The sequence below is a fragment of the Mycetomoellerius zeteki genome, unplaced genomic scaffold, assembly GCF_001594055.1.
Source record: "Mycetomoellerius zeteki isolate Tzet28-1 unplaced genomic scaffold, Tzet1.0 scaffold25, whole genome shotgun sequence".
Lineage (NCBI taxonomy): Eukaryota > Metazoa > Arthropoda > Insecta > Hymenoptera > Formicidae > Mycetomoellerius > Mycetomoellerius zeteki.
The window spans coordinates 1092443-1116556 of record NW_017257227.1 but is presented as its reverse complement, the minus strand read 5'-3'; the positions used below and the strand labels follow the sequence as shown (position 1 = coordinate 1116556).

At 36.0% G+C, this 24114-nt stretch overlaps 2 protein-coding genes across 2 annotated transcripts in view; one reads left to right on the top strand and one right to left on the bottom strand.

The window, feature by feature from the left end:
* The first annotated feature begins 1323 nt into the window (after positions 1 to 1323).
* On the top strand, positions 1324 to 19249 carry LOC108723839 (coagulation factor VII). Its single transcript, XM_018449849.1, has 11 exons — positions 1324 to 2304; positions 3413 to 3978; positions 16678 to 16768; positions 16899 to 17020; positions 17091 to 17195; positions 17254 to 17384; positions 17638 to 17768; positions 17839 to 18035; positions 18167 to 18301; positions 18368 to 18592; positions 18866 to 19249. The coding sequence occupies exons 2-11, from the start codon at positions 3778 to 3780 to the stop codon at positions 19157 to 19159; spliced, it is 1632 nt and encodes a 543-aa protein (XP_018305351.1). The 5' UTR covers positions 1324 to 2304; positions 3413 to 3777; the 3' UTR covers positions 19160 to 19249.
* Positions 19250 to 19664: 415 nt separating this feature from the next.
* Positions 19665 to 24114, bottom strand: part of nudC (nuclear distribution C, dynein complex regulator) — an 86121-nt gene continuing 81671 nt past the window's right edge. Inside the window, exons 5-7 of the mRNA XM_018449828.1 lie at positions 20708 to 20902; positions 20201 to 20403; positions 19665 to 20093 (exon numbers count right to left, since the gene is read on the bottom strand). Coding sequence (XP_018305330.1) covers positions 20042 to 20093; positions 20201 to 20403; positions 20708 to 20902 — 450 coding nt within the window. The 3' untranslated portion in view covers positions 19665 to 20041. The remainder of the gene's footprint in view (positions 20094 to 20200; positions 20404 to 20707; positions 20903 to 24114) is intronic.

The window sequence follows — 24114 nt, the reverse complement described above, 5'->3', positions numbered from 1 at the left end:
GTTAGACACCATAGAATCATCGAATCGTCGAAGTTTTAATGTCACGATAATTTTTCGAGATTTTTCACACATCTTTTATTGTCATCTCGTGTAAGATACATGTCCGAGTGTGACCTAGATGTTCAGTTGTACTGAAGTCTCGATTGGAGACTCTCGTACTGAAGACCATGTTGCATAGAAGCATAAACATTTAACCCTTAGTACAAACGATTTTCTAGTTCTTTACTAGACACGATGGATCATTCGCATCTTAAATTAATTTTTTATCACTTTAAGTATAAAAAAATTATTAAATAAATCAAGTAAGGAAAGAGCCAATACGATCGAAGATCTTAGTGCCTAATAACAAATAATATTTTTATATGGAAATTCTAAATACTCTTTCAGTTACATAAACTGTGCATCACACTTACTGTTAAACTTAAAACTCAATCTCAAACTGAAGCTGAAATAATAACATCATAATTCAATTGATCGTCGGTTTGATAATAAAAATAATATGATGTTACTAATATTTTAAAAAGTTGTAAAGTTATCAAGTAATTCTCATATATATTTCAACATCTTTAAAAAATATTTATAAAGTTGTGTATAAAAAAAGAGCATAGAGATTATTATTTAGTCTAATGCTCTTAGTATTTCAAAGAAAAGAAATGCACATAATACGAATGACTTAATCATGTATTAAAAGGGTAATATCAAAGATTCAAATATCTCACGAAAAAAAAATCACATGAAAATTCTTTCCATCTGTAACACATACACGTATGTACTTTAATATCTTAATTGAACAAGAAATCTCCAAGCACACATCTCCATCGCAATTTGAGCGTGCAAGAACTTAACAACCGGGATGCAGGCGTAAAAGCGTTTTAGTACCGCGCTATTAAACAGCTAATCTATTTTAAAATTAATGTCGGAAAAGAGCTGATACTATCGTGGCGAGACCAGTCTGGCCGGTCGGCGATTGTCGACCCGGCAGCGAGAGTTCTTCATGAGCTCTCCTTCCGTTTGCTGAATGACGATAAACAAACATTGCATCGATACTATCCATCTTCGCGCGGACGTTACGCGTGATCGACCGTAAACGCGTCTTCGACTATGAGGTAGAGGTCCCATCTGCTGACGATACCGTCATTACCCCACCGCCGCCCGGTTGTTCCCGCCGCAGAATCACCCTCCACTTCCGCCTGGCTTGGCAGCCACTCCTCTCAGCAGCCTCCGTTGATACTTCCTCTCGCGCGCGTGTATCTCGTCAGTCGGCCTGGAGCCACGTGCGTGTACTCGCTCGAGTGGCTGCCGCACGAGCGACACATCGGACAGTGTCACTTCGCGCCGATGAATCGCGGATTGAATCGTCCTACCGCGCTTCCGATGACAGATGAATGTCTTCGCACGGAGTTATCGGTGTAGAAAGATGATTACATTTCCCGATTCATTCGTCTTCATTATCGAAAAATCGTTCTATGAAGCTGGCTGTAGAGAATGCAACTTCTAATGGACTGAAAGAGATATCGCTTGCTGATGACATACGCGGGATAGAATAATAGAACTTGGCAAAAAACTGAAGAGTAGTTAAAAAGCAACCGATTTGCTGATTTATTTGTGTCAAGATGTTGAGGCTAACAAACAATGCAACTAAGATATTAAATGTTACTCTACCTTATCGAGGAACAAATGTGACAAGATATTAATGGGTGTAGGATGCTTGTTCGTATATAACGAATCTAAGATCTAGTAATTTGCGAATGTTGAATGCCGGCTCAAAGAAGGCTCGAAATATCTCATCGCGGGTTCATCGATCAAGCTTATCGGGACGCGGCATGATTCGCCGCCAATACAGACGTATGCAAGAGAGTACTTCGGGGAAGAACAAAGATATCATCGCGAGCTGAGAGCAACTAAATAGCTCTCAAAGGTGAAGACAGACAGTCTTGGAAGTCCAGAAAACTAAAAATATCAGCCGGTTCCGCGGTTGTGCGTGCCCGCAGTCCTGCCACGTCGTGCTCCACGCTGGACAATTTTACCGGCTGGAGAGGAAGAGTGATATCTCCATGAAACAGGGCCCGCCTTTAATCTCGCGGATGGCAATTCGCGGTAAACGACTATCAGGAACGATCGTCGTTACCGCAACGAGTCCGTCGACAGACCGGACATTCACGCGGAACGCGATCACGCCACGTCTTTATGCGTAAACTACGGTGGGCTACGTCTCCATTTACTACCACTACTCGCTAGCCGCTGACGTCTGTCATCATCTGCTATCGCTGTACATTGCTCCCATCGGAATAACATCGAAAATAGGTATATAAGAATTAAAATGCCAAAACAGAGGCTATTAACGTCTCTTCGCGACGTCTATCAGTTAATCTTGATGCACCGATAAATTTTTTCATAACTTCGAGCTATTTATTCTTTCGAATATATTGAAGTACCGAGGTAAGATCTCCCCCGTGTACGTTATTTAGGGAACTGAGGTATATAGTAATGAAGGCTTGCGTTCTTCAAGGGGTAGAGACGTCAAGCACGATCTTTTGATCTTGTAAAGATTTGCACGCGAGAACGAAACGTCAAACGGTTTCGTTGGATACAAACTAGTTAAAATGCATGAAATGTGTATTTTTTTACACGTCGTTTCTTAGCTGGCTTAAACGCCGGCTGGAAGAGATATAAATCATGCTGCGCGCTATAATAGGAATCTTCGCGGCATGTGAAAGATACACGGAATATCATTGTTGGAATTATCGCTGAAATTCTATTCAATATTTATAATTAAATGCTTTTAATTAAACGCTTATATATGTCATAAACTTCCTATTCTTCTATAAAAGTAATTTCTGTAAGTTTTTCAAATTTTCAAATAAACAAATAAGTAACGAAAGCTTACACGGAGATAGATTTTAATACTTAGGTATTTCGGTGTGAATTTTATATATTAAGGAGTTTTTGCAATACTCTCTATCCTTATACGGTAAACGTCATGCGTATGTGCAGTTTGACTTTCCACTAACGTAACTTTAACATTTACCGTATCTGGACGTACAATATTGCAAAAACTTTTTATCGTACATATATCCAATTCTACAAACTGTCGAAACCATTTTCAGTTTTGCAAAGCAAATATATAGACAGAACTAGAGTAGTAATATCACAAATTAAATTGATAAACAATTTAATAATATTGATGCTATATAATATTAGGCATTTTAGAAGGATATTAAAATTTCAAATTTGATAAAATTTACATTGATTTCCGAAATAAAATTAATGCAATTCATTTGAATAATTGCTTTAATGGATGCAATCATAAGCATCTCTTCTGCATAACTTCTGAGAAAGGCTTTCCCTATAATTCTAACGTCCTTACGCTACTAATTTGTCTAAAGCAAGATCCATCTATATTGGGTTTCAGATCGAGTTCAGACTTAGGGTGCAGTGTCAAGGCCAAGAGTCCATCTCGCGACAGATTCGACGATGGTGGTACTGGTTGGAGGATCGGACCTCGAAGTCTCCGGGCTCACCGACAGTATTTCACAGCGCGGTTGTTTGAAATTCTTCGCGTGAAGTCGTACCCGTATTTATAGACTCGCGTGTAGCGGTGCATAGGGCCGTGTACGCGAACGCGCGGCACACGCTTCACGTACGTAGCTCCCTCGTCTTCCGTCTCGAGGGTGGGTAGGTAGGTAAGTAGATACGTGTGGAACAGCCGTCGATCCCGAGCCACATCGGGCCCACGTTCGCAGGAAACGAGCGGCAGCACGTCGCGATCATGACGCGATGCGTCCACAACAAGAGCACTACCGGCCTGACCCGCCGACGAATGCGTCTCCGTCGCCGTCGAACCGTCTGCGCTCGTCGTCCTGCTGGCTGCGATCCACCGATTCACTTCCGGGCATGATTGCCGGCGATACCGCCACTATCTTCCGAGTCCTCGTTATCCTGCTCGTTCTCGGTTACGCGGTCGCCGCTAATAGTCTGGTAAGTGCCTTATATACGGAAAGAACAGTCTTACTGAAGATAAAAAAATTTAAATACAGATCTAAAAATAGGTTATCAAATTATGTATGATACTCAAACTGGTTGCTATAATGTCAAAATTTTTTGTAGCTCATCATGAATAATTATTTTGATAGTCCAACAAAATTATTTTTAGATCTTAATCTTGGTATCTACTTAAATTTTTTTAGACACTTTAGCAAAATAATTCTTTTCATGTACATATCGATAACACCAATGAAAAGTGTTAGGACTATAAAATTTTCAATTTTTTGGATTTCTTAGATGGTTTCATCCGGATTATTGTTCGTCAGTTGCAATAGAAACAAAATATTAAATGCAAAATTAGGAAGAAATTAAGATCGAAGTTTTATATTCTTTTAAATCGTATTAATATACATATAACATTAGAAGATAAATGTAAAAAAATTGAAAAAAAATATAGTTATAATATTATTTATTAGAGTCGTCAATATGCCCCCTCTATTTTACCACAAGTTTGATATTTTCGTCAATAATAATGAAAAATATGAAATCAAAATGGTATTTAAGTTGAATGCGATAAAGGAAATTTTAAATTTAAATATTGTACGAAAAAAAATCATCATTATTGATGGTAAAATACGAAATATGTATAGGTTGTAATGCAGTTTCCATAGATTTTTGCTGAATTTGAAATTAATTATTTATCAAATTGATTATTTGAGCGAAAACATATTTTTGCGAAAATTAGAAGCTGCGTAGAATCGCATTATTAGCTGAAAGGTCTCTGGTAACTACTATCTGCAGCACAGTGGGCAATAGTTTTCATGATTACGACGCGTTCAGCCTCTAGGGATGCAGAAGTATCGACCTCGCATCGTATTACGGGAAGCAAGGACTTTCCTGGCTGATCGATTATTGATCGTAAAATCGTTTAGCTGGGAAAAACAGGGTATTACATGTACCTTATACCCAGCTAATGTACTGTAATTTTGGATATTTATCGTGTACGAGTTTACTTAATTGGTTTGCCGAATCGTATCTGGTAATATCTAGCCGGCATGCCGCGGCAGTCGGTTAATATACACCGTAATTTCAGAAAGCGCGTGTAATCTCGCGCTTCAAATTTGATGTAGAATAAATTGATATTGACCTGGATAACATAAATTTGCGAAAAATTATACTTAATCTCGAATTGCCGCTACGCTTACATAGGCTGTATACTACAATTTTATATATGTCCACTATTATTCACTCAATAAACTAAAAACTTTAAATATACGCGTATATAAATACTTTCAAATTTAATCAACGGGAACAAAGTCGAACGTTCTGAAAAGGGTTTCGCACAAAAATTAAAATTGTTAAGTGCGCGTAATTAGTACAAGGAAAATATTCTTATACTAAACTCAACAATCCTGGTTTATTTTAAAACAAACCCGGATTTATGTAGTCACTTTATCAAAAGTAAATTGGTGATAGTAGATAGATTCAGGAAGATGGAAAGGTTCAAGAGAGGCCTAAAGCAACCGATAAAGTATCGTGTCAGCAGGAACCTAGCAATACTAGCGCAATTACCGACCAAAGCGAAGAAACCTCGTTTTAGCTAAGCACGTCGGGATAATTACTGTAATTTTGTTTCGTGGCCATTTTTAGGTTACAATAATCATTTACAGTTTCGAGGTTAATATGCCGACACGTAAACTAGTTCTATCGCTAGGCCGGTAATAACATTGCTCAAAATCCTCATTTTACTGTAATCGCTACTATTTAAAAAGAGTTACGTCTAGGCGCGAGAACCAATGAGGTATTTATATTTCGCAAAACACGGGGTTCCGTTACGAGCAAAATTGAAGCAACCATGTTGAAAATTATATGAACTCTGCGTAGGATGAACGTTAGTTAGACAAAATACATTCTACAAGAAGAACGCGGAAGCGTGACATCCTAAAGTTAAGTGGTAATTGTCAATTTATCTTACTATAATGTAGAACACGCATCGTGTTTGTTGTGCAAAGTTTAAGAAGGATTTTTTTTCTTAATTATGCAAACACAATTCGCAAAGTCGTGATGTTGGCATCTGAAAAGTTTTGCAACATATACATCTAGCGATCGTTTTGAACGATTATATCTATGAATGTATTCAAGATTTTGGGACAAACAATTTATCAATTCAGTCGTCATATAAATTTATTTTACACTGAAAAAAGTCTAACTGTATTAATTAGAATTTTAGTTGAAAATGAATAAATAAAAATTTTCTGATTAAATCTATTGTAATTCTAGTTGAGATAAACCAGAATTCTGATTGATACAATCAGACTCTTTTGGTTTACCTATTTTTAACCACAGAATTTTTTTTTAATGTATAAAAATAAGAAAATGAATGAAGAATTTCGGAAGGGGATCCCCTACTTCTGGGACACCCATGATTGTAACAATGACTTTAGGCCTGTTCTTTTTGTCTAAATTTTTGCAGTTCATTTTTCTTCTTCTTCTTTCCTTTTGAAGAAAAAAGGAAGAAAGATGAACTGGTGCAAAGATTCAGCTGAAAAGAACAGGCCTATTGTATTGAAATTTAGCGGTGCACGCTCGAATGCTAATTTTCATCAATAAAATCCTCATCAGTTGTAGCGATGCGGGTTATATTTGGCCGGACGAATGCCACTTCGGCTGTTTCGATGCACATATGTATATACATGACGTTACCATGCGTGGATGATATCACGTCGTAATCGGTATTCGCAAAATCATTGCTGGGTTATCGTGCCAGGCACGGTCGTTTGGTTAGTCTAAATGATCGCACCAGTTATCACAATCGATATCGGATTCTCCGCATCCTTCAGCTAGACAAAAAGAGGAAAAGAATAGGAAGATCAGTGCATTCATACATGTTTGGAAAACGTATAAAGAAACAGATAAGCGTGTATCTGAGTCCGATAGCGTATGTCGAATAAACCAATTTATGACACAATCGGCGTCAAGATAGACGTTACGTCAGATACTCTATCGATTTTGGAAGAGCAACATTGTCCCATCCTCGACTTCATGTCAACTTTTTAACCGTAAATTCGAGTTTGTTGAAAATAATCGAACGACAGATATTTGTTTCTCTAGTTTATCCGGCAGCGATATCACGATCGCGTTGTATTTGGAACGCGAGCGTGTTTTTACTGCGGTCTCTCCGCATCCATTTTACCGAGTGAAGGTCTGTTTATTGCTACGTCGACTAGAGGTGACGTTTGCGAGCTAGGTAGGAAGTCCCGAGGAAACTTAACTGCATCGTTTTTCCAGCTCGTTTATTAACGTGTCCCGTCATGTAAATATTGCCGATATGCTCCCTTCAAATGTCGTTAAGTATCTTAACGTATAGTTTCTCTCTAGATAAGTTTAATATAATATTATCAATTACAAATTAAAATACATTCTGCCAAAAAAAAGTTTCACAGGTCAAGACACAGGTCAAGACATCAGGATTGTTTTCTTCAATGACAGTGTATTTATGATATTCCTCGTAGTAGAGCTTCGACGCATTTCTCGACGTAGGTCGAGAGGAATCGAAATAGTCCTGTGGAATTTTGCCGCATCTGTCACCATTTCCGAGATAATAGTCCTCTTGTCTACCTGTACGTAACCTTTTTACAACGAGTGTATTTATGATATTTCTCGTATTTACAAAGATATGTATTTTTTCACCGCTGATCATCGTCTGCGTGTACATTATACAACTTTGCTTAATGTCTTATCGAGTTTTGCGACGCCAGAGAAGCGACTCATATCAATACAGTGACAGCATAATCACGCCTGCGTAATAATTCCTCCTTTCTACTATACAAAAGCAAAACAACTCCTGTACACTTCTTGGCACCCCATGAAGTGTTCCTTGCATTCTCCCGAGTAAGCTCTAAAGTCGAAGAAGCACCTTTACGCATCCCGGAGAGTTGAATCAACCGCAACGCCGATTTTCCAATTAACAGTCGCTTCTCAGCATTGAAGCGAGTATAGTCGGACATTCGCGAAGGAAACGTTACATCAATCGCTGAACATCTCTTGACTTTCTAACCGCGTAGGTATCACTCGTCGACGGTTGACCTCGGCCCTGTTGCATGTACCACGGGCACCCCGTGGTGAAACTTCCTGTCGTGTTATCCTCGAAGATGGTCGTGTAGTCCCCGTTATTACAACGCCGAAAGGCTCTGGGGCATTCCAGCAGCTGTTTCCACTTTCCCAAAGAGGCAACCTCTGCCGAACATTATCGCGAACACTGGTGCAAATACGCCACGGTAACACAAGCCCATCGATTTTCCAAACGATTTCTCTACCATTACATGAGAATCATCAATCGTTTTATCATTTTAATATGTCGCTTCTAGAATGCAAACTATACAAGATATCGTGATATGTCTTATTTTATGCTTCCTCTCCTCTATTGCATTTATTATAATATTAAAATGAAAATATATTTGTATCTTATTAGCAAAAATCTTTTCACCATTACGTTATTTTTTTATGTATTTTATTTTTATAAAATTGTAGAGTCGATTCACATCTAGCCTATCCGCGTTAAATTTATCACGTTCGGCAATGAATTACCGTTTTTAGATAACAGCGAATGTTTCGAATGTCGTGTCCTAAGAGACGTGTATTCGTTAAAAAAAAAAAAGAAGCAAGGAAAAAAAGAGCGAAGTCCATGCGCCGCGAGTTAAAGCCTAATGGAGAAGCCGGCCCTTCTTTCGCTTCATTAAATTACGCAAAAAACGTACTGGTACCGCGTGCTTTTCATTGGTGCAAGAACAACCAACACGGGAAAGACTGGAACGTCTCTTGGCACCCCGTGGAGAATCCTCTCTCCTGCGGGACCCTCCGGATCATTCGGCAGCTCCTTCTGGCGGATCCAGCTCGATTAGCTTCTTACTGTGTATCGTGACGACTACCGCGTGGAATTTCAGCCCGTTGTCGGGCAGGAAGTATGTGAGTCTCGCGGCTGATAAAAAGTTGCCGTCATCGGGGAAAGAAACGTGGTACCACGCGGGATTGATGGGAAAGAAGGGGAGGTGCGAGGGAGCGGGTCTCGAGAGAGGACGAAGAGGACGTAAAGGAGGACGCAGAGAATGTCGCGTACGGTTCCCTTCAGCAGCGTCCTGAGACTTGCAACCGCTTTCGAGATACGTTCGTCTCTCTCTCTCTCTCTCTCTCTCTCTCTCTCTCTCTCTCTCTCTCTCTCACTCGCTTTCTTTTTCTTTCTCTCGTAAGATTCTCGTCGCCTGTTAGAGGCCTGTCTCTCCTCCGTTTCCATCCACCCCCATCTGCCTGTCGTTCCTCATCTTCTTCCTCATGGTTTCTTTGCCAAGACATTTCACATCGTCTGTGCCAAGACCGGCGATTCCATTGTCTCGAAGTCAATGTACGCGGGGAAAGCGGTCGCAGTGGAACGAACGATTCGAATTTAGCGATCAGTTAAAAGTTCAATGTGTGATTATCGAAGCTCCGATCACTGGCATTCGATATGCACGATAGCTCATGACACGAATTACTGTCACGTTTGATTCACCGATAAGGGATGTATAATGACTCGCTCAAGCAAATCTCTACCGCATGTACGTTTGAATGGAATTCGCTTAATGGCATTCGTATGTCTATGAAAAAGAATGAAGCGTTCAAAGGTTGAGAGATTTCAAAATATTTATTGTTTCACAATTGATTTTTTTGTATATTTCAAGCAATAAATCATGTTTCACGTCATATTCATCAAGTTATACTTGGTAATAGAAAGTATTAAATCAAATTTTTAACGTTTCCGATTATCTTGTTAACGGGTAATAACATTTATGAGTTACGCTTATAAATGGCATCTCTAAATCTGCAAGATAAACGCGTAAAAATAAATTATGACCGGTTAGCACGATTGGTGCACTGTCGCACGTGACATTGTGCCTTTACTTCGGATTTAGCAATCGTCGTGCATGAAGTGGGAATGTCTCAAAACAAGTTATTCCGGTATAACTCGTCTACTCACAAAGACCTACCTTCATTAATATCGTATATTAACCGTTGTTTATGTAGGTTTTCTGCTAAATGTACCGTTTCCCGTAAACGTGGCCATCCTAATCAAAAGAGCGACACATTACCATCATCATGAAATAAATCGCGTTTAAGTTAATTTCACAAAACTGGGTAACATTTGAATTATCCTCGCAAAAAGATACAAGAACTTATTGTTATATTCGTTAAATGATCTTCTTTTTATATATTCATTAAATGATCTTTATACGTACTTTTGTATGAATCGATAAAAATATCGAATCAACGACTATATTCGCAAAAGTTAATTGAGACTCAAGATAAAGGCACATTTCAGTTTTACTTAATAAAACGAGAATAAGATGAGGCGATGACCAGATATTATGATAGTTCCGCATTGAGAGCGTATCAATAGAACACTCGTCTTAGCCGCGAGTGCTGATGTATCTCTGTGCAGAAACCTTTCATGCGAGCGAATGCCAGTGTAGAGGAACAATGAGAAATTACACAGTCCTAATAATATAAAGCGGTGGCGTACAGTGTCGAGACGGTGATCCGGAAATAACCGTGGCCATAAATGTAAACGCGTGTATGTGGAAGAACGAACGAAGGGAAATAAGGAACAGCAGGTAGAAGGGATAGTTAGCGATGGTTAAAAGCGCTGCAGGTGACCTTTCTTTGTTGCCCTCAGACGATTCTATAATGACCAGTTTTACAGTCTAAATTTCTACTTGAGACGCCGATGTAAATTAACTTGGAGCTCTATTTTGAAGGAATTACGAAATCCCGTATGCGTCTTCTCTGACATTCTTATTTTATCACTCTCGATGCTTATTTACAATGCTTATTTATATCTACAGAAAATTAGATAACATTCATCTACGAAATTAATTTAATTACTAATTTACTATATTAATCTAATATATACGTAACATATTTCCGGTGTAAACGTATGTAAGATATATAACGTACGTACAATACGTATCGAAAATTGATACTCAATAATCGGATCCGGTCTCAGGAGAATTGCATCACTAAGAATATTTTTAGAAACTCAAGGTAATTGAGGGAAGAAAATATATGAAATATAAAGAGAAGCAATCAACCTTTCGATGACGCGAATTGATACGTATTTATGAATTAACCCTGCACGCAATGATTAATGAATGTAGTAAAACGTAAGACACTATCATAAATAATCTTCTTAAGATGCAATTCTCCAAACGAATATCGGTATTTAACTGTGACAATTATTCTTGATTAGAATGTTTTCACAAGAATATTCTACTTGAACTTTTATCAGTGACTTGATTGAAACATTTCAGAATATTCCATAGATTTCAGGTAAAAAAAAATTTTTATTAAAAATAATTTTGCCGCGCGTTAAACTACATATCAAACTAAAAATAATAAATTATTATCGGAGCATAAGAAACGTGTGTTTTTAAAAGTTTATAAGAGAGACATAATAAAGAAGTAAAGTTGTCATTGTAGTTAGTAATAAATTTTGCACACTCTCACTTTGACTAGAAAGGCAACTGAGAACTTATGTAACATAATATGACATATTAGACGCATAATATTACCGCAAATGGATCAGAAGAGAAGATAAAGACCAAGCTGCGGTGAATAGTTCAGTCACATCGCCAGAGTTGGAAAGAGAAACGGTTCTCGCGCTTCTGAAGGTTTGTCCATAAAAAAGCCATTTTCATCGTGGACAATGTCGTTTATGAAATAGATGACGATTTTTTAGGACGATCCGCGTACATTTATTGCTGCTATTAAAAATCTAATTAAAACGGAGCGGTATTTATGAGCTCTCGTAAATCTCGACACGAAAGGATATCGAACCCTTATATAAAGTAAGAAGTGACGCAAAAAGAGAAGTAACGTTGCTACGGTCTGTGACGAGCGACGTGTCGAACGGGTTGCGTTTCAAGGGGCATGAATTGTTCATAATGGCTGATGTAAACTGTACGGTGTTATTGTACTTTACGATGCTGTCTATTACTTTAATCGATTGTTGGCAGAACAGAATAAACGCTGACGCGCGATTGTGAGTTGCGGTCTCGTATTACGAGTCTAACATTATTCATGCAACCATCGCGACAATGTCGCAATGAGCATTCTGTTATACGTGCAAACGTATTCTTGCAATTACGTCTCTATAAGGTGGTGAAATCAAATGTCTCGGCTACACCAAAGTTGTAGCGCAACCGTAATTTCTCTTCAGAACAAATGAACGAATGCATTACGTGAGATATCAGATATACTAATCAAATTACACGATGATTACACGAAGGAAATTTTAATTTATTTACTAGAAGCGTGTGAACTGAAAGAAAAAATATTTGTGATTATAATTGAATGGTAAAATATTATGATTAAGAGCTTCATATTATTGCTGATATTAAAAGTAATAATAATTATATTTATAGTTCTAGATACCAACAAAATATATAGTTGAAATCATATATTTTTCTAACCATAATATTTTACATACAATTATAGTCACAAATACTAAAAATTGTTCTCTCAGTACATATTTTTAATATAACTTTATATTATTTAATTTAGCCAATTTTTAATAAAATTCTTGGTCTGTAAGATGTCAAGTAAAATCATCGACGAAATCTTAGAAAAATCATCTTGGATCATAACAACGAGAATGGTCTTCCGATTGTTCGCGTACCATAAATCAGATCACGAACTCGCCATAGCGAGCATTCCGTTGACAGTGCGGCGAGACAACAACCGGGACTATAAGATCTCACATTGAATTTGTAGCAACCCTTCGCCGAAGAAGTCGCAAACCATTTTCGGACATTGAGCAAACTCCAACGACGTTACCATCTAGGGAAGTGTTAATTCACGAAATGAATGTCACTCTGTCCAAATCTTGTCTCTCGTCTTCATAATCTATGCGGAATTATTTGTGAAAATTTTTATTTATGCAATTCATCATAAATTTCAAGATTAGTATTACTCAAGTAATATGCTATAATTTTCACACTATAGAAATATTTTTCTCCAATAATAATTAAGAACAAACAAGTTACAGATTGAAATATATAGAAACAAATTGATTTCAGCGAAACAATATTTATCGGTTTAGTTCAAGAAACTGTAAGAGATATAATACGAGACTATGAAAGCACGTTGTGGAACTCATGCGTCGATCTCGTAATATTAAAATATGCGCGGACACGGTGGGCAGACCGGCCACGATACCATCTAAGGTATAGCTCAGGCTTAGCTCGAGAAGCGGCGCGCTTCCGAACCTTTCTTCGTCTACTATTCAAAACGGTCCGTATCACGTTCGTTCCTTCGTGCATTTACAATCCAGATTGTCAAATGATGACACGTCTTAAACATTATAGTTATCATGTTTCGAGTGCGCTATCATTCTTAATTGCTTAATTTATATTTGCTAATTTTTTCATTCTCTTTCTTTTTAATTTTTATATGGAAAAAACGGTTTTGCTAAAGTATTTAAAAATTTAGCTAGATATATAGATCTGAAAATAATTTCGTTTGATATTAAAATAATGATGGGCCCTCCAACTAGTTGTTAAAATGTTAAAACATTTTGCAACATTGTCATTAATGCTGAAACGATCTATTATAAAAAAAAAATCATAATTATTTTGTCCAACAAAATTATTTTCAGATTTGTATGTAGCCAAATTTTTAAATAATTTAGCCAAACCGTTCCTTCCGAGCATTATTAATCTTGTATCTTGTAACGTATTTCATAGATATGTTAGAATCTTAATGATATCAATTTGCACACAAATAGATCTAAGACGAATTAATTTCCTTCGTGGAATAGACATAAAGATATGAGCATGGAATAAACAAGAAATATACATGAAAATATTAGATTATCATCTCAAATGAAGAATAGGAATTGCCCGTTACTCAGATGCGGTTGAAAATTATCACTTGTTATCAAGTTACAGTTGAGAAAATCTATACGAAGTTAACCCCCACTTTTAGAATTGACATATTTTAAGAATTGTGCTGAATTGTTCTAAGTGTATGCTATATTACCCGAATATAAAAATCTTAATATAAAAAATACATTTATAAATAAAAAAAAAACGATTTTTAGATCAATTCCCACTTTGCATTTTTCAATTTTTTAAATTGTTCTAGGTTATGCTAGGTTGTGCTAACATTGTGCTAAGATATTACCTTTAAATAGTGATAACAACAGAAATTATATGACAAAAAATAATTTTAAAAAATTCTGAATACAACTAATGTTTACGTTCGCGTCAGTTATTTTAAATAGCATAAAATTGTGTACCTAACAATTGTGTTAGCTTAGCACAAGTGAGCACAATCTTTGACAAAATCCTCGGTACAATGATATTAAGAGCACTTTACTCATGAGTGTAGCCCTTCGCGCTCAGCTTTCTGTCGATAAATAGAATTTGTAGTGCTTGTGGACAATATTGTATATGTGACTTGAAAGGTTTGATTGGCGCTAGTTAAACTTCGTATAAACTAGCACGGTTTTTCGCGGATGTATAAAGATAAAAATTCCTTGATATTCGTGTCATTCTTGCATAGACCTCGTACAGGATTTTTCAGACGATAGATGTCTCGTTGGTAACAAGTAACATGCTCTTCGACTTTACCCCGCGGGATTGTCTTCCCTTTTAGCGGCACAAACTTTTTGCGGGATTGTCACCGAGATGCAAGGTACCGCACGTCTCAGCCTAGTTTGGACACGCTAACCTTGTCGCATACAAATTTCTCTTATTTCATTTGTTGTCCTTTTCGAGATCGCTTTTTCTTTCATTTCGTGTTTTTTTATCTTGCGTTCCTTCTTTTGACAAGTAATTCCGTACTAATGAGTCATCATTACTTGTTTTCTATCAAACTATTTCATTATTTCGGAGTGATTTATATCAGACAAAATATAATTTTCACGTATAAGTTTCGATATATGTGTCTATATTGGGATATCGCTTTGTTACGTTTAATTGATGCCAATTAAATATTTATAGCACAGTCAACAAATCCGGTTCGGATACACATGTAATTTTATTAACTTTTCGATAATATTCAACTCATGGGCAGTACCTCGAAAATACCTATATAAAATAAATTCAATAATCGGTTATCGTCTCGGAATCCACGAAATGCTTCGAGATTCCAGTTTCTAAAAATTCATCAGTAATTGCACGTGCATATTCGTTTGCATATTTTAATTAATTAATGCATTGAGCGAACACAATTTGAATTGAAAACTCGTTCTCCACAAAAATTCGCAGCCAAGCACGATGGCATTAAACTGTAACTGTTTTTAATGTGCACAGCCAGAAATTGTTTCTGTCTCGATTTTTAAATACCGAATAATGATAATCATAATATTCACACGTTGAAAATGGATATTTAATCGCAGTTGAATCTCACTTAAAGAAGATTTGTTAGAGATTACCCGGAAGTATGTAGCTTATTGAAACTCGTTAAAGTATCCTTATATTTAGTAAATACACACACATTCAACTTATTTGCAGACTTATCAAATTAAAACATCAGTAATAATGTCTTCATTTTCTTTAAAATCTATTAACGTTTTTTTCTGTTGGAAACTTGGAAAAAATTTAGGTAAATATCTCTCGCTCTCACTCTCTTTATTTTATTTTAGATTTGTGTTATGTTTATAATACAATCCTTCTCTAAAAAGTATTATCAATAAGCATTATTTAAAAATAATTTAATAAAGCTTTGAACTAAATATATATATCAATAAAATATACATATTTCCTTTTCTCCTATTACAAACGCGGTATTAGATTTCTTTGAGGTAACTAGTTTTGATTAGGTAATAGAATTTTGCATCATTTTTATTTTGAACAACGCACAGTAATGTTGCTGATGAAAGGATGTTTCAAGCACCATTTTGATCGCGTCTGAATTCATGAACTATAAATGAATCGTCGCGATTGCGATCAGTAACTATTGTTCGGAATTTCAGAGCGAGTATAGATTTCGAGGAGCTTCGAGAAGGCGCGACAGCGAAATGACAGTAATTTTATATGCCTACGTACTTTGTCGACACGGTGACATCGTGTAACGCATGATTAGCGCCGACGACGGTTACGTCGCGATGCCATTACCAGCGGGCAAATTGAGTTTAATGTCGCGACTTGGGCGTTACAACCTTGGAGCATACTAAATGATAGAACTAAATAGAGTGCTGGCCAGGCCGTATCTATTAAGTCTTTCGGTCTAGGACGGATAATTTTAAGGTAATCATATCAGTATGCAGCCACTGTCGACACAGAGGCGCGTCAAGTGATGAGATAATATGACGTGAAATTTTCACTGATATATTAATCCTTTCAACAAGGTTAAAACGTAAAACGACTGTAATTTGCCATTCGTTAGAATGTTCAATAATAAGGGAGACCAGGGACAAAATAGTTTCAGAAATATTGGCAATGTTACTATTATACCTTGTTACTTTTGTCCCCGATCTTCTCTAGATCTTTTAGAATTTAGTAAACCAAGTTCATAATATATAATATGTTAATTAAACAACAGTAACAAAATAATTAAAAGAATTGTTACACTGAATATTGTTATATCCATGAAATTTTGATTTAATAATAAAAAAATCTAAATTATTATATCATTAAGTACATATGTTAAAAATTTTAGAATGAAGATAAGACATTCGTCGGAGTTAAAAGCAACATAAGCTGCCTTCACTCGATCGACCAGCCGTTTGCAGAGCATTTGCCAAAGAACAGTAAGTGTATGTGCGCCATTGATTTTCCATAAATTTTCTCCGATTGAAAAAATATTTTCTTTCAACACTTTATATATTTTTTTTATTACATATTCCTAATTTATATTCTTGCATGTCACTTTGATGACAGGAGCGACAAAGCTATCGCACTTCACAAATTGGAGCGAATGGTCGGTGTGCGATCGACACTGCATGCAAAATCGCGTCAGGAAGTGCCGATCAAAAAAAGATTGTGGGACCACTGTACTTAAGGTAAATATGTGAACTACATAATTACACGATATTGTGAACAATTTTTTATTAACGGATTGTCGTGGTATAGGAGGAACGTGCTTGCGAACATAACAGAAAAAGTCGTCAAAGGCGATGCAAACAACGTCAGCGCCGGAAACGTCGACGAAGAAATGAAAAATTTCATGTCGTTCAAGTAAGTCGCGGCATGCAATAATATTTGATTTCCGATTGCTAATGCGCGTGTTTAACAGGTACCTAAAGAAGCAGAGCCTAGGCATGGAAAACAAAAAGGCAAAAACAGTAAGGAGAATTCCAAAAGACAATATGGAAAATGGAGTAAATGGTCGCCTTGCACGAGATTGTGCACTACTCAACGTCATAGGTATTACAAAAATTCATAGATTACATAGGGTAAGGTACAATTTCGAACATGGTAAAAGTCTGAACGAAATAAAATTTGAATCCAATTTTCAAAGTTCAATTTTGATTTTTTCCTATTTAATATTTTCAATATTCCCCATACAATGAGATCAGGATTACCAAACTTGAACTTCAAAAATTGAATTATTTTATTTTGTTCAAAATTGTACCATGTTCGAAATTGATATTATATATTATCTATTTGTTGTGATTAGATGGTGCAGAAAGCCAGGAATTTGCGGGCGCGATGTGATACGAGAGAGCGCCTATTGCTACGTCGAAGGTAGCTTCTGCCAAAGATGGATCCATCGAAAGATTCGCGGTAGCCACGAAGAAGACGGCGATGGTAAACTTATTCCAACTCGACATTGAATACTAATAAGAAAAACGATTAGCTAGTTTCATTGATTTTTTAGACTTGGTGTTGGACGAGTTCGAACTCAATCCTAACACCGTGGATAGCTTCGCTCCAGAAAAGAATTCAAATATTTGGAAGTGCGGAGTAGCGACTCATAAAGGATCCAGATTATCATACTTCACGCGAATTATCGGCGGCCGTCCGACTGCACCTGGAAGCTGGCCATGGCAAGTGGCCGTGTTAAATCGATTTCGGGTACATTTGCAATGAATAAATCTCATTTCCTATAAACAGCAAATAATATAAATCCGAAAGACGCCTACAAATGATCGAGGAGAAAGAAAGGGTTTATAATTGTTTGGATTTAATTGCTTTTCTTTTTCCAGGAAGCTTTTTGCGGTGGAACATTGGTATCCCCAAGATGGGTATTAACTGCCGCTCATTGCATTAGAAAACGCCTTTATGTTCGTATTGGAGAGCACGATTTAACGATGAAAGAAGGCACGGAATTAGAGCTTAGGGTACGTGTCGCAGCCAAAAGCTAGATAGACAATTTCATGCCGCTGATTAATTCTATGACTGCGTAGGTGGACTCAGTGACCATCCACCCGGAGTATGATGCCGATACTGTTGATAATGATGTGGCTCTACTTCGTTTACCAGTTACCTTGACTCCATCTCCTTCGAGAGGGATTGCGTGTTTACCTGCACCAAAGCAGCCCTTACCTACGAATCAGTTGTGTACCATTATCGGCTGGGGCAAATCCAGCGTGACGGACGATTTCGGAACGGATGTGCTGCACGAAGTTAAAGTATGCAATTCAATTTAAAAAATTGAACTATTTAATCTTTATAGAACGGAAAAGCCACTATAATGGTGTTGAGAGAGAAACAATGTTATATTTTAAAGAATATAGTGAAAAATAATGAATCATAACAAATCTTACTTAAGAATCTTACTTAAGAAAAAGCTATAAGATTTTAAAAATAGACCTTGTCTTCTAAAGATTAATAATGTAATAATGAGCCCACAATCGCAACTGTGTGCTTTAGAAAAATAATACGAATGTTAAATTCAATTTTAGGTTCCAATAGTGTCTCCCGAAACTTGTCGAGAGGTTTACGTGGATTACAGAATAACGGATAATATGTTCTGTGCGGGTTATCGCCGTGGTAAAATGGACTCTTGCGCGGGTGACAGTGGGGGACCTTTGCTCTGTAGAGATCCTCGAAAACCCGAACATCCGTGGACAATTTTTGGTATCACTAGTTTCGGCGAAGGTTGTGGAAAGCGCGGTAAATTTGGTATATATGCCAGACTATCCAATTACGTGCGTTGGGTTATGAAAGTGATGAAGCAAACTGATGATTACATTTAAGAAACACAGCAAACATTATAACTGTATTATAATTGTAATTATAGTGTTCACGCATAAACAAGCATAGAAGTTAAAAATACAACAGGCAATCGGGACACAAATTTCTAGTATATCAATAAAAATTTTTAAATTACGCATTTTAAAATACGCATTTGAAAGCATCAAATATAAAATTAATTATGCTGTAACTTGTTACTATATCGCACATTTCACTTTCTTCAAAAATATGTTTGTATCATTTTATACGTGTAAGGAATCAGGAAATGAAATGTACATCTTTGATTAAAATTAATGTAATTAAACGATTTTTTTTTCATTTTGAAGGTCAAAATCCGAATAAGATTATAACTTAAAATTATGTGTGAAAAACATTTGATATAAACAATTTTTCAATGTAATTGAAGAAACTTTGGGTCGACTAGATTTTCGAATACTAAGAATATTAAGATTAAAGGTAATACATTGGGAAAGAAAAAATATAACAGTTATATGATTTTTATTCTCAAAGTTGTATCTCTTTCATACAATTCTAATCTATCTTCTTTCCAAAGAGCTCGATAGATAATAGAAGCGCAAATACAGAAATTAGACAACTGTGCAATGCATTTTTTCTTTAAAAGTAAGGAAAATGTAAAAGAATAGTGAAAAAAAAATTAAGAGAATAATCAGAAAATATTTCGATCGCATTAGTAGAACTCTGTATATGGCATCATAGTCTAACATTGTGCTGCCATCTTTGTAATCGCATCGACCTTCTTCAACGATGGAAACGTCGAGCATAAAAGATCACATATTATATGACAATAAAAAGCGAGATATATCTCAAAAATATATCAATGTATAGTACTGGAATATTATTAAGTGCGCGCGTTATTGATTATTTTAATTGAATTTACATTTCGAGAAGTCCATCTCGGGATGTTGCTCCATAAACCTAGAAAAATTCAACAAAATGTAATTAATTCATTAATTAATTTAAAACGTTGGATATTGATATAGGTATAACACGATAAAAACACCAAGTTCTCTCAAGAGTCTTACTTCTTGATGACGTCCTGTTTCTTCTGTTCATCGGATGTTGGAAGTCCTAGTTCTTTCTGCCTCTGATCGTACATCATTTTCTCCACTAGGCCTCTTGTCTCTCCATCGAGGTCAGAGAGTTTACTAGGTTCGGGGTTTACTTTCTTCGTGCTAATTTCGGGCTCACTCGTTATAACATGTGCCCACCATTGCATTTGATTTACCTGCAATCGGCAAACGTTAATTTCATTGCCAATTATAAGGATATTGCTATTATTACGTCATCATTACGTTACAATAACCATCTAAGGGGTGTTTCACCCTTTAAACATAAGTTAGCGCACGTATAAAAAAATATGTGTCTTTTTTTTAGATTTTCGTGTTTTACAATATATTTCATGGAGAATCAAATCGGTTCCGGACAGTTGTGAAACTTCCCTTGTTAGAACTGTTGCGATAAGGCCGAGGATCGGCGAGGCCATGAAAAAGCGCGTGGGTGCAATCGCACCTATTATGTTCATGACTCACCTTTTCTAGATTAATTAGCAATATTTTTCCGTCTTCAATTACCCAAGTTGACTCCTCTAGTTTGACCTCGTGCGGAAAATCTCCAGCAAGAATTGGTGGATGGCCTTTCAGTCCACAGCTTAAATGTTTCTTTGCGATCGACACAACCACGTCTTTCGGTCTGGCCGAAAAGTTTATCTTCAACGGTACTCTAATCTATAAATGCAAAAAGTGCAACTTGTACGTTTACATGTTCTCTCGAACGCGTATCATTCACATGTGGCGGCTGATAATTTGTCATAAAAACAAAAAGAAGGGCTCTATTTAAAAGAATATCACATATTCATATACATATGAATTTTTTTCTTATAATTATATTTTCTATTGTGATGTTTTCCTATATCCTTTAATCAATATAATAAATTTGTCGATCGATTTATTTTGATGCATAATGATTGTATTTCAAGTCCGGAATCGTCGCGCAATCTTGAATCTATAGAACTGATAATTATATATTTGTATATTCACATATGACTATTATTAAACACCAAGACATACTTTGATCGGAAATGGCTTTATTCTCTTATTTGTATTTAATCACTTTTCAGTCTATTTCACTTAAAAAACTCTGCAGACTCTCATGGATAGTTGATACATACGTCCAAAAGAGAATGGATAAATGATGGGGAGGTTGAGAATTTTGTTCTCAGCTTGTTTTTTGTCCTTCTAAGATTACGATCTCGTTGCAAATCATTGTAGTTCGAATCACAATCTGTGATCTCGGGTTTGGATTTCGGAAACAAAAAATCGTAATGACCTCAGAAGAAAACCTTGAACATTTGGAAGATTCGTGGGGGCATTCAAATCTTTCGAGCTCGAACTCAAAGATGAAAGGCGCATTGTAACGATTCATGAAGCAAAATGGCAAAGGTTCGGTATTCCTGGGATACACCTCATTAACCACGAAGAGTACTCGCTTTAATTGATAACAAGCATAAGCGACGGATCAGATCTTGACTTTGAGTCATTGCCAATTCAAAAGAGGATTCCGATCAATAGTAGATTGATCACGAACGTGAATGTTTGCTTTATGTGAAAACGTTCGAATTTGGAGTGTCGAACAATCACTTTTCTATCGAGTCATCCATTTGCATGATTATTTGAGTTATTATGTCAATGAAAATCATAATTATTAGTAATCTCATATTCATTAAAGTCAAGACTGCGTAATATATGTCAACTAAAAATATTGTGATCTTGAATTTCTAATTTAATTATTTTATCACGGACAGTCAAGTATTCGTTTGAACCTTCGTTCTGATGTGAATTATAAAATGAATAGTAAAATTCACTAATACATATTCATGTATCACCGCGACCGAGTGGTTTCGGACGTCTCTATATTTCAATTCCAACTTGTGACGGGTAAACAATTCAAGTTGCTGAAGTTTATTACGCATGCAAATCCCGCTGCATTATCTTGAACCTTCTCTCGAAATTTATCGATTCACGTTACTCAAGTGACAAGGTAAGGTCTCACACATTTACGTAATTTTCACGTTGCGTGGCTCACAGCTTCTTGTAACTCGTTGTCGTATAACCCGTCACTCGCAACACGAGTCTTTCCAATTCCGTTTGGATTTAATTAACGTTTGGATGATCAAAAAAATTATATTTTTATTTCGTGTATATTTTTACTCATTACAATATTTTATGATACATCGATTTCCAATAAGGAGATCATAGCGACTCATACGCGATTATCCGACTCATCTCGCAGTCACTCTCTCATTCTTGGATTTCCAGAATGACGACAACGATGTGGCGATAAAGCCGGGTGCACTGGTGCGTGGAAACGGATCATGGCTACCGACTTTGCGATGTTAACAAAATGGAATATCATTATAAAAGCGGCATCATGAGAAAGCGAGGAAGAAAACGGTTATAATAAAGCTACTCACTTTGTCGAGGTCTACTCTAAGTAGACTGTGACGTATACGCTTTAATAATCTTCGAAACATTGGAATCCCCGCTATGAAGTCAATTCATGCGTTATAATTAATCCTTAGCATATGATGATTTTTCAGTTTTTTACTACACGATAGGTAATTTGTATCCCGGGTTAATTTTCATTACTTTAATAAGTATACAAAAAATAAGTACGTGCTCCTAGTATTTCAAAGAAAAAAAATGCACAAAGATACGAATGACCCAATCGCGTATATTAAAGGTTAGAATTCATACTATTATTTGCTTTTCACAATTACAATAATACTCCGTTTCTTTTTTGAGCCATTATTTTCTCAAAGAACTGCTCTAAAGTAATACTGTTTTCTTATCTATCTTAATACACTGGCTTCTGTTATCGATTTTTCTGAACAATGTTATCATCGAGCCATGTACGCCATATAAGCGCAGTAAACATTTATAGTTTAAAGACTAGCGTGCAAAGATCAGCTGTTCTGTGTATTATGATTGGCAATCACAGCTGTATTGACACAACTTGTTCGCAGTTCTTGCCGAGTAAAGAATGGATTATCTCTGATTATACGTTATAAAGATTAAAAGCATGCTTTACGTTTAAATAAGATCATTTCAAATAATCATAGTACAAAGATCTCAGATTTCTTCCGTATTTACGCTCGTAAATTATTTTATTTTAAACGTTTATGAAAGAAAGTTTATGAAGAAGCATTAACATATTACTGTGATCTTATTTTATACAGAAATTAACTTTATTAACACTTAAAAGAAATTTTTTCAATTTTTTCAGCTGGTAGTCTTCTATATGTAAAAATTATCAAACTCACATAAATTAAAAAAATACAATGATCTTTCGAAAGTAGAGATTTCAAGCTCTTTAAAACTCTTTTTTTAAATTCAAATTTCGTCCATTTTTTAACGAAGTTACGACTGCTCTTAATAGCAATACAGAAAAACCGACATTTTTTTGCACCAACCTAATATAAAAATTTAAAAAAATAAACCATCAAAAAAGTGAAGGAGATGCAATTACAAACTATATTATTTTATCAAACTATATAATTTTAAACTTTAACAATTTCACAAAGTGATTCGTTTTCCTTTCTAAAAAGTAAAACCAAATGACCTTGTCAATAATGTTCGGGCAATAAAGCATCGCCAGTCAATAAAATATGACGAATGTTAAAATATAAAGAAAAATATCGTTTGTTCATTATTTACGTCACAACATTATATTACTATTCTTATCACTTTGACCTGGTACCCGCATAAAACAGACGTATTATATTGATGCTGCTCGTGACTACAAAGACTTGTGAAACGCTTGTTTTTACCTTCGTGTAGTTGCATCAAGATTGAGTATACAAGATTCTTTTAAAAATGTGTACGAGTTTTAAAAATAACACGAAGATTGTACATTATACGAATTCATAGTCTCGAAGTAG

What these genes read in the sequence shown, in the direction of transcription:
- LOC108723839 (XM_018449849.1), top strand. Translation starts at nt 3,778, where the DNA reads ATGCGTCCACAACAAGAGCACTACCGGCCTGACCCGCCGACGAATGCG. An exon ending in CCACGAAGAAGACGGCGATG is followed by an intron (nt 17,769 to 17,838) that starts GTAAACTTATTC and finishes TTGATTTTTTAG; the next exon opens with ACTTGGTGTTGGACGAGTTC. An exon ending in ATGTGCTGCACGAAGTTAAA is followed by an intron (nt 18,593 to 18,865) that starts GTATGCAATTCA and finishes ATTCAATTTTAG; the next exon opens with GTTCCAATAGTGTCTCCCGA.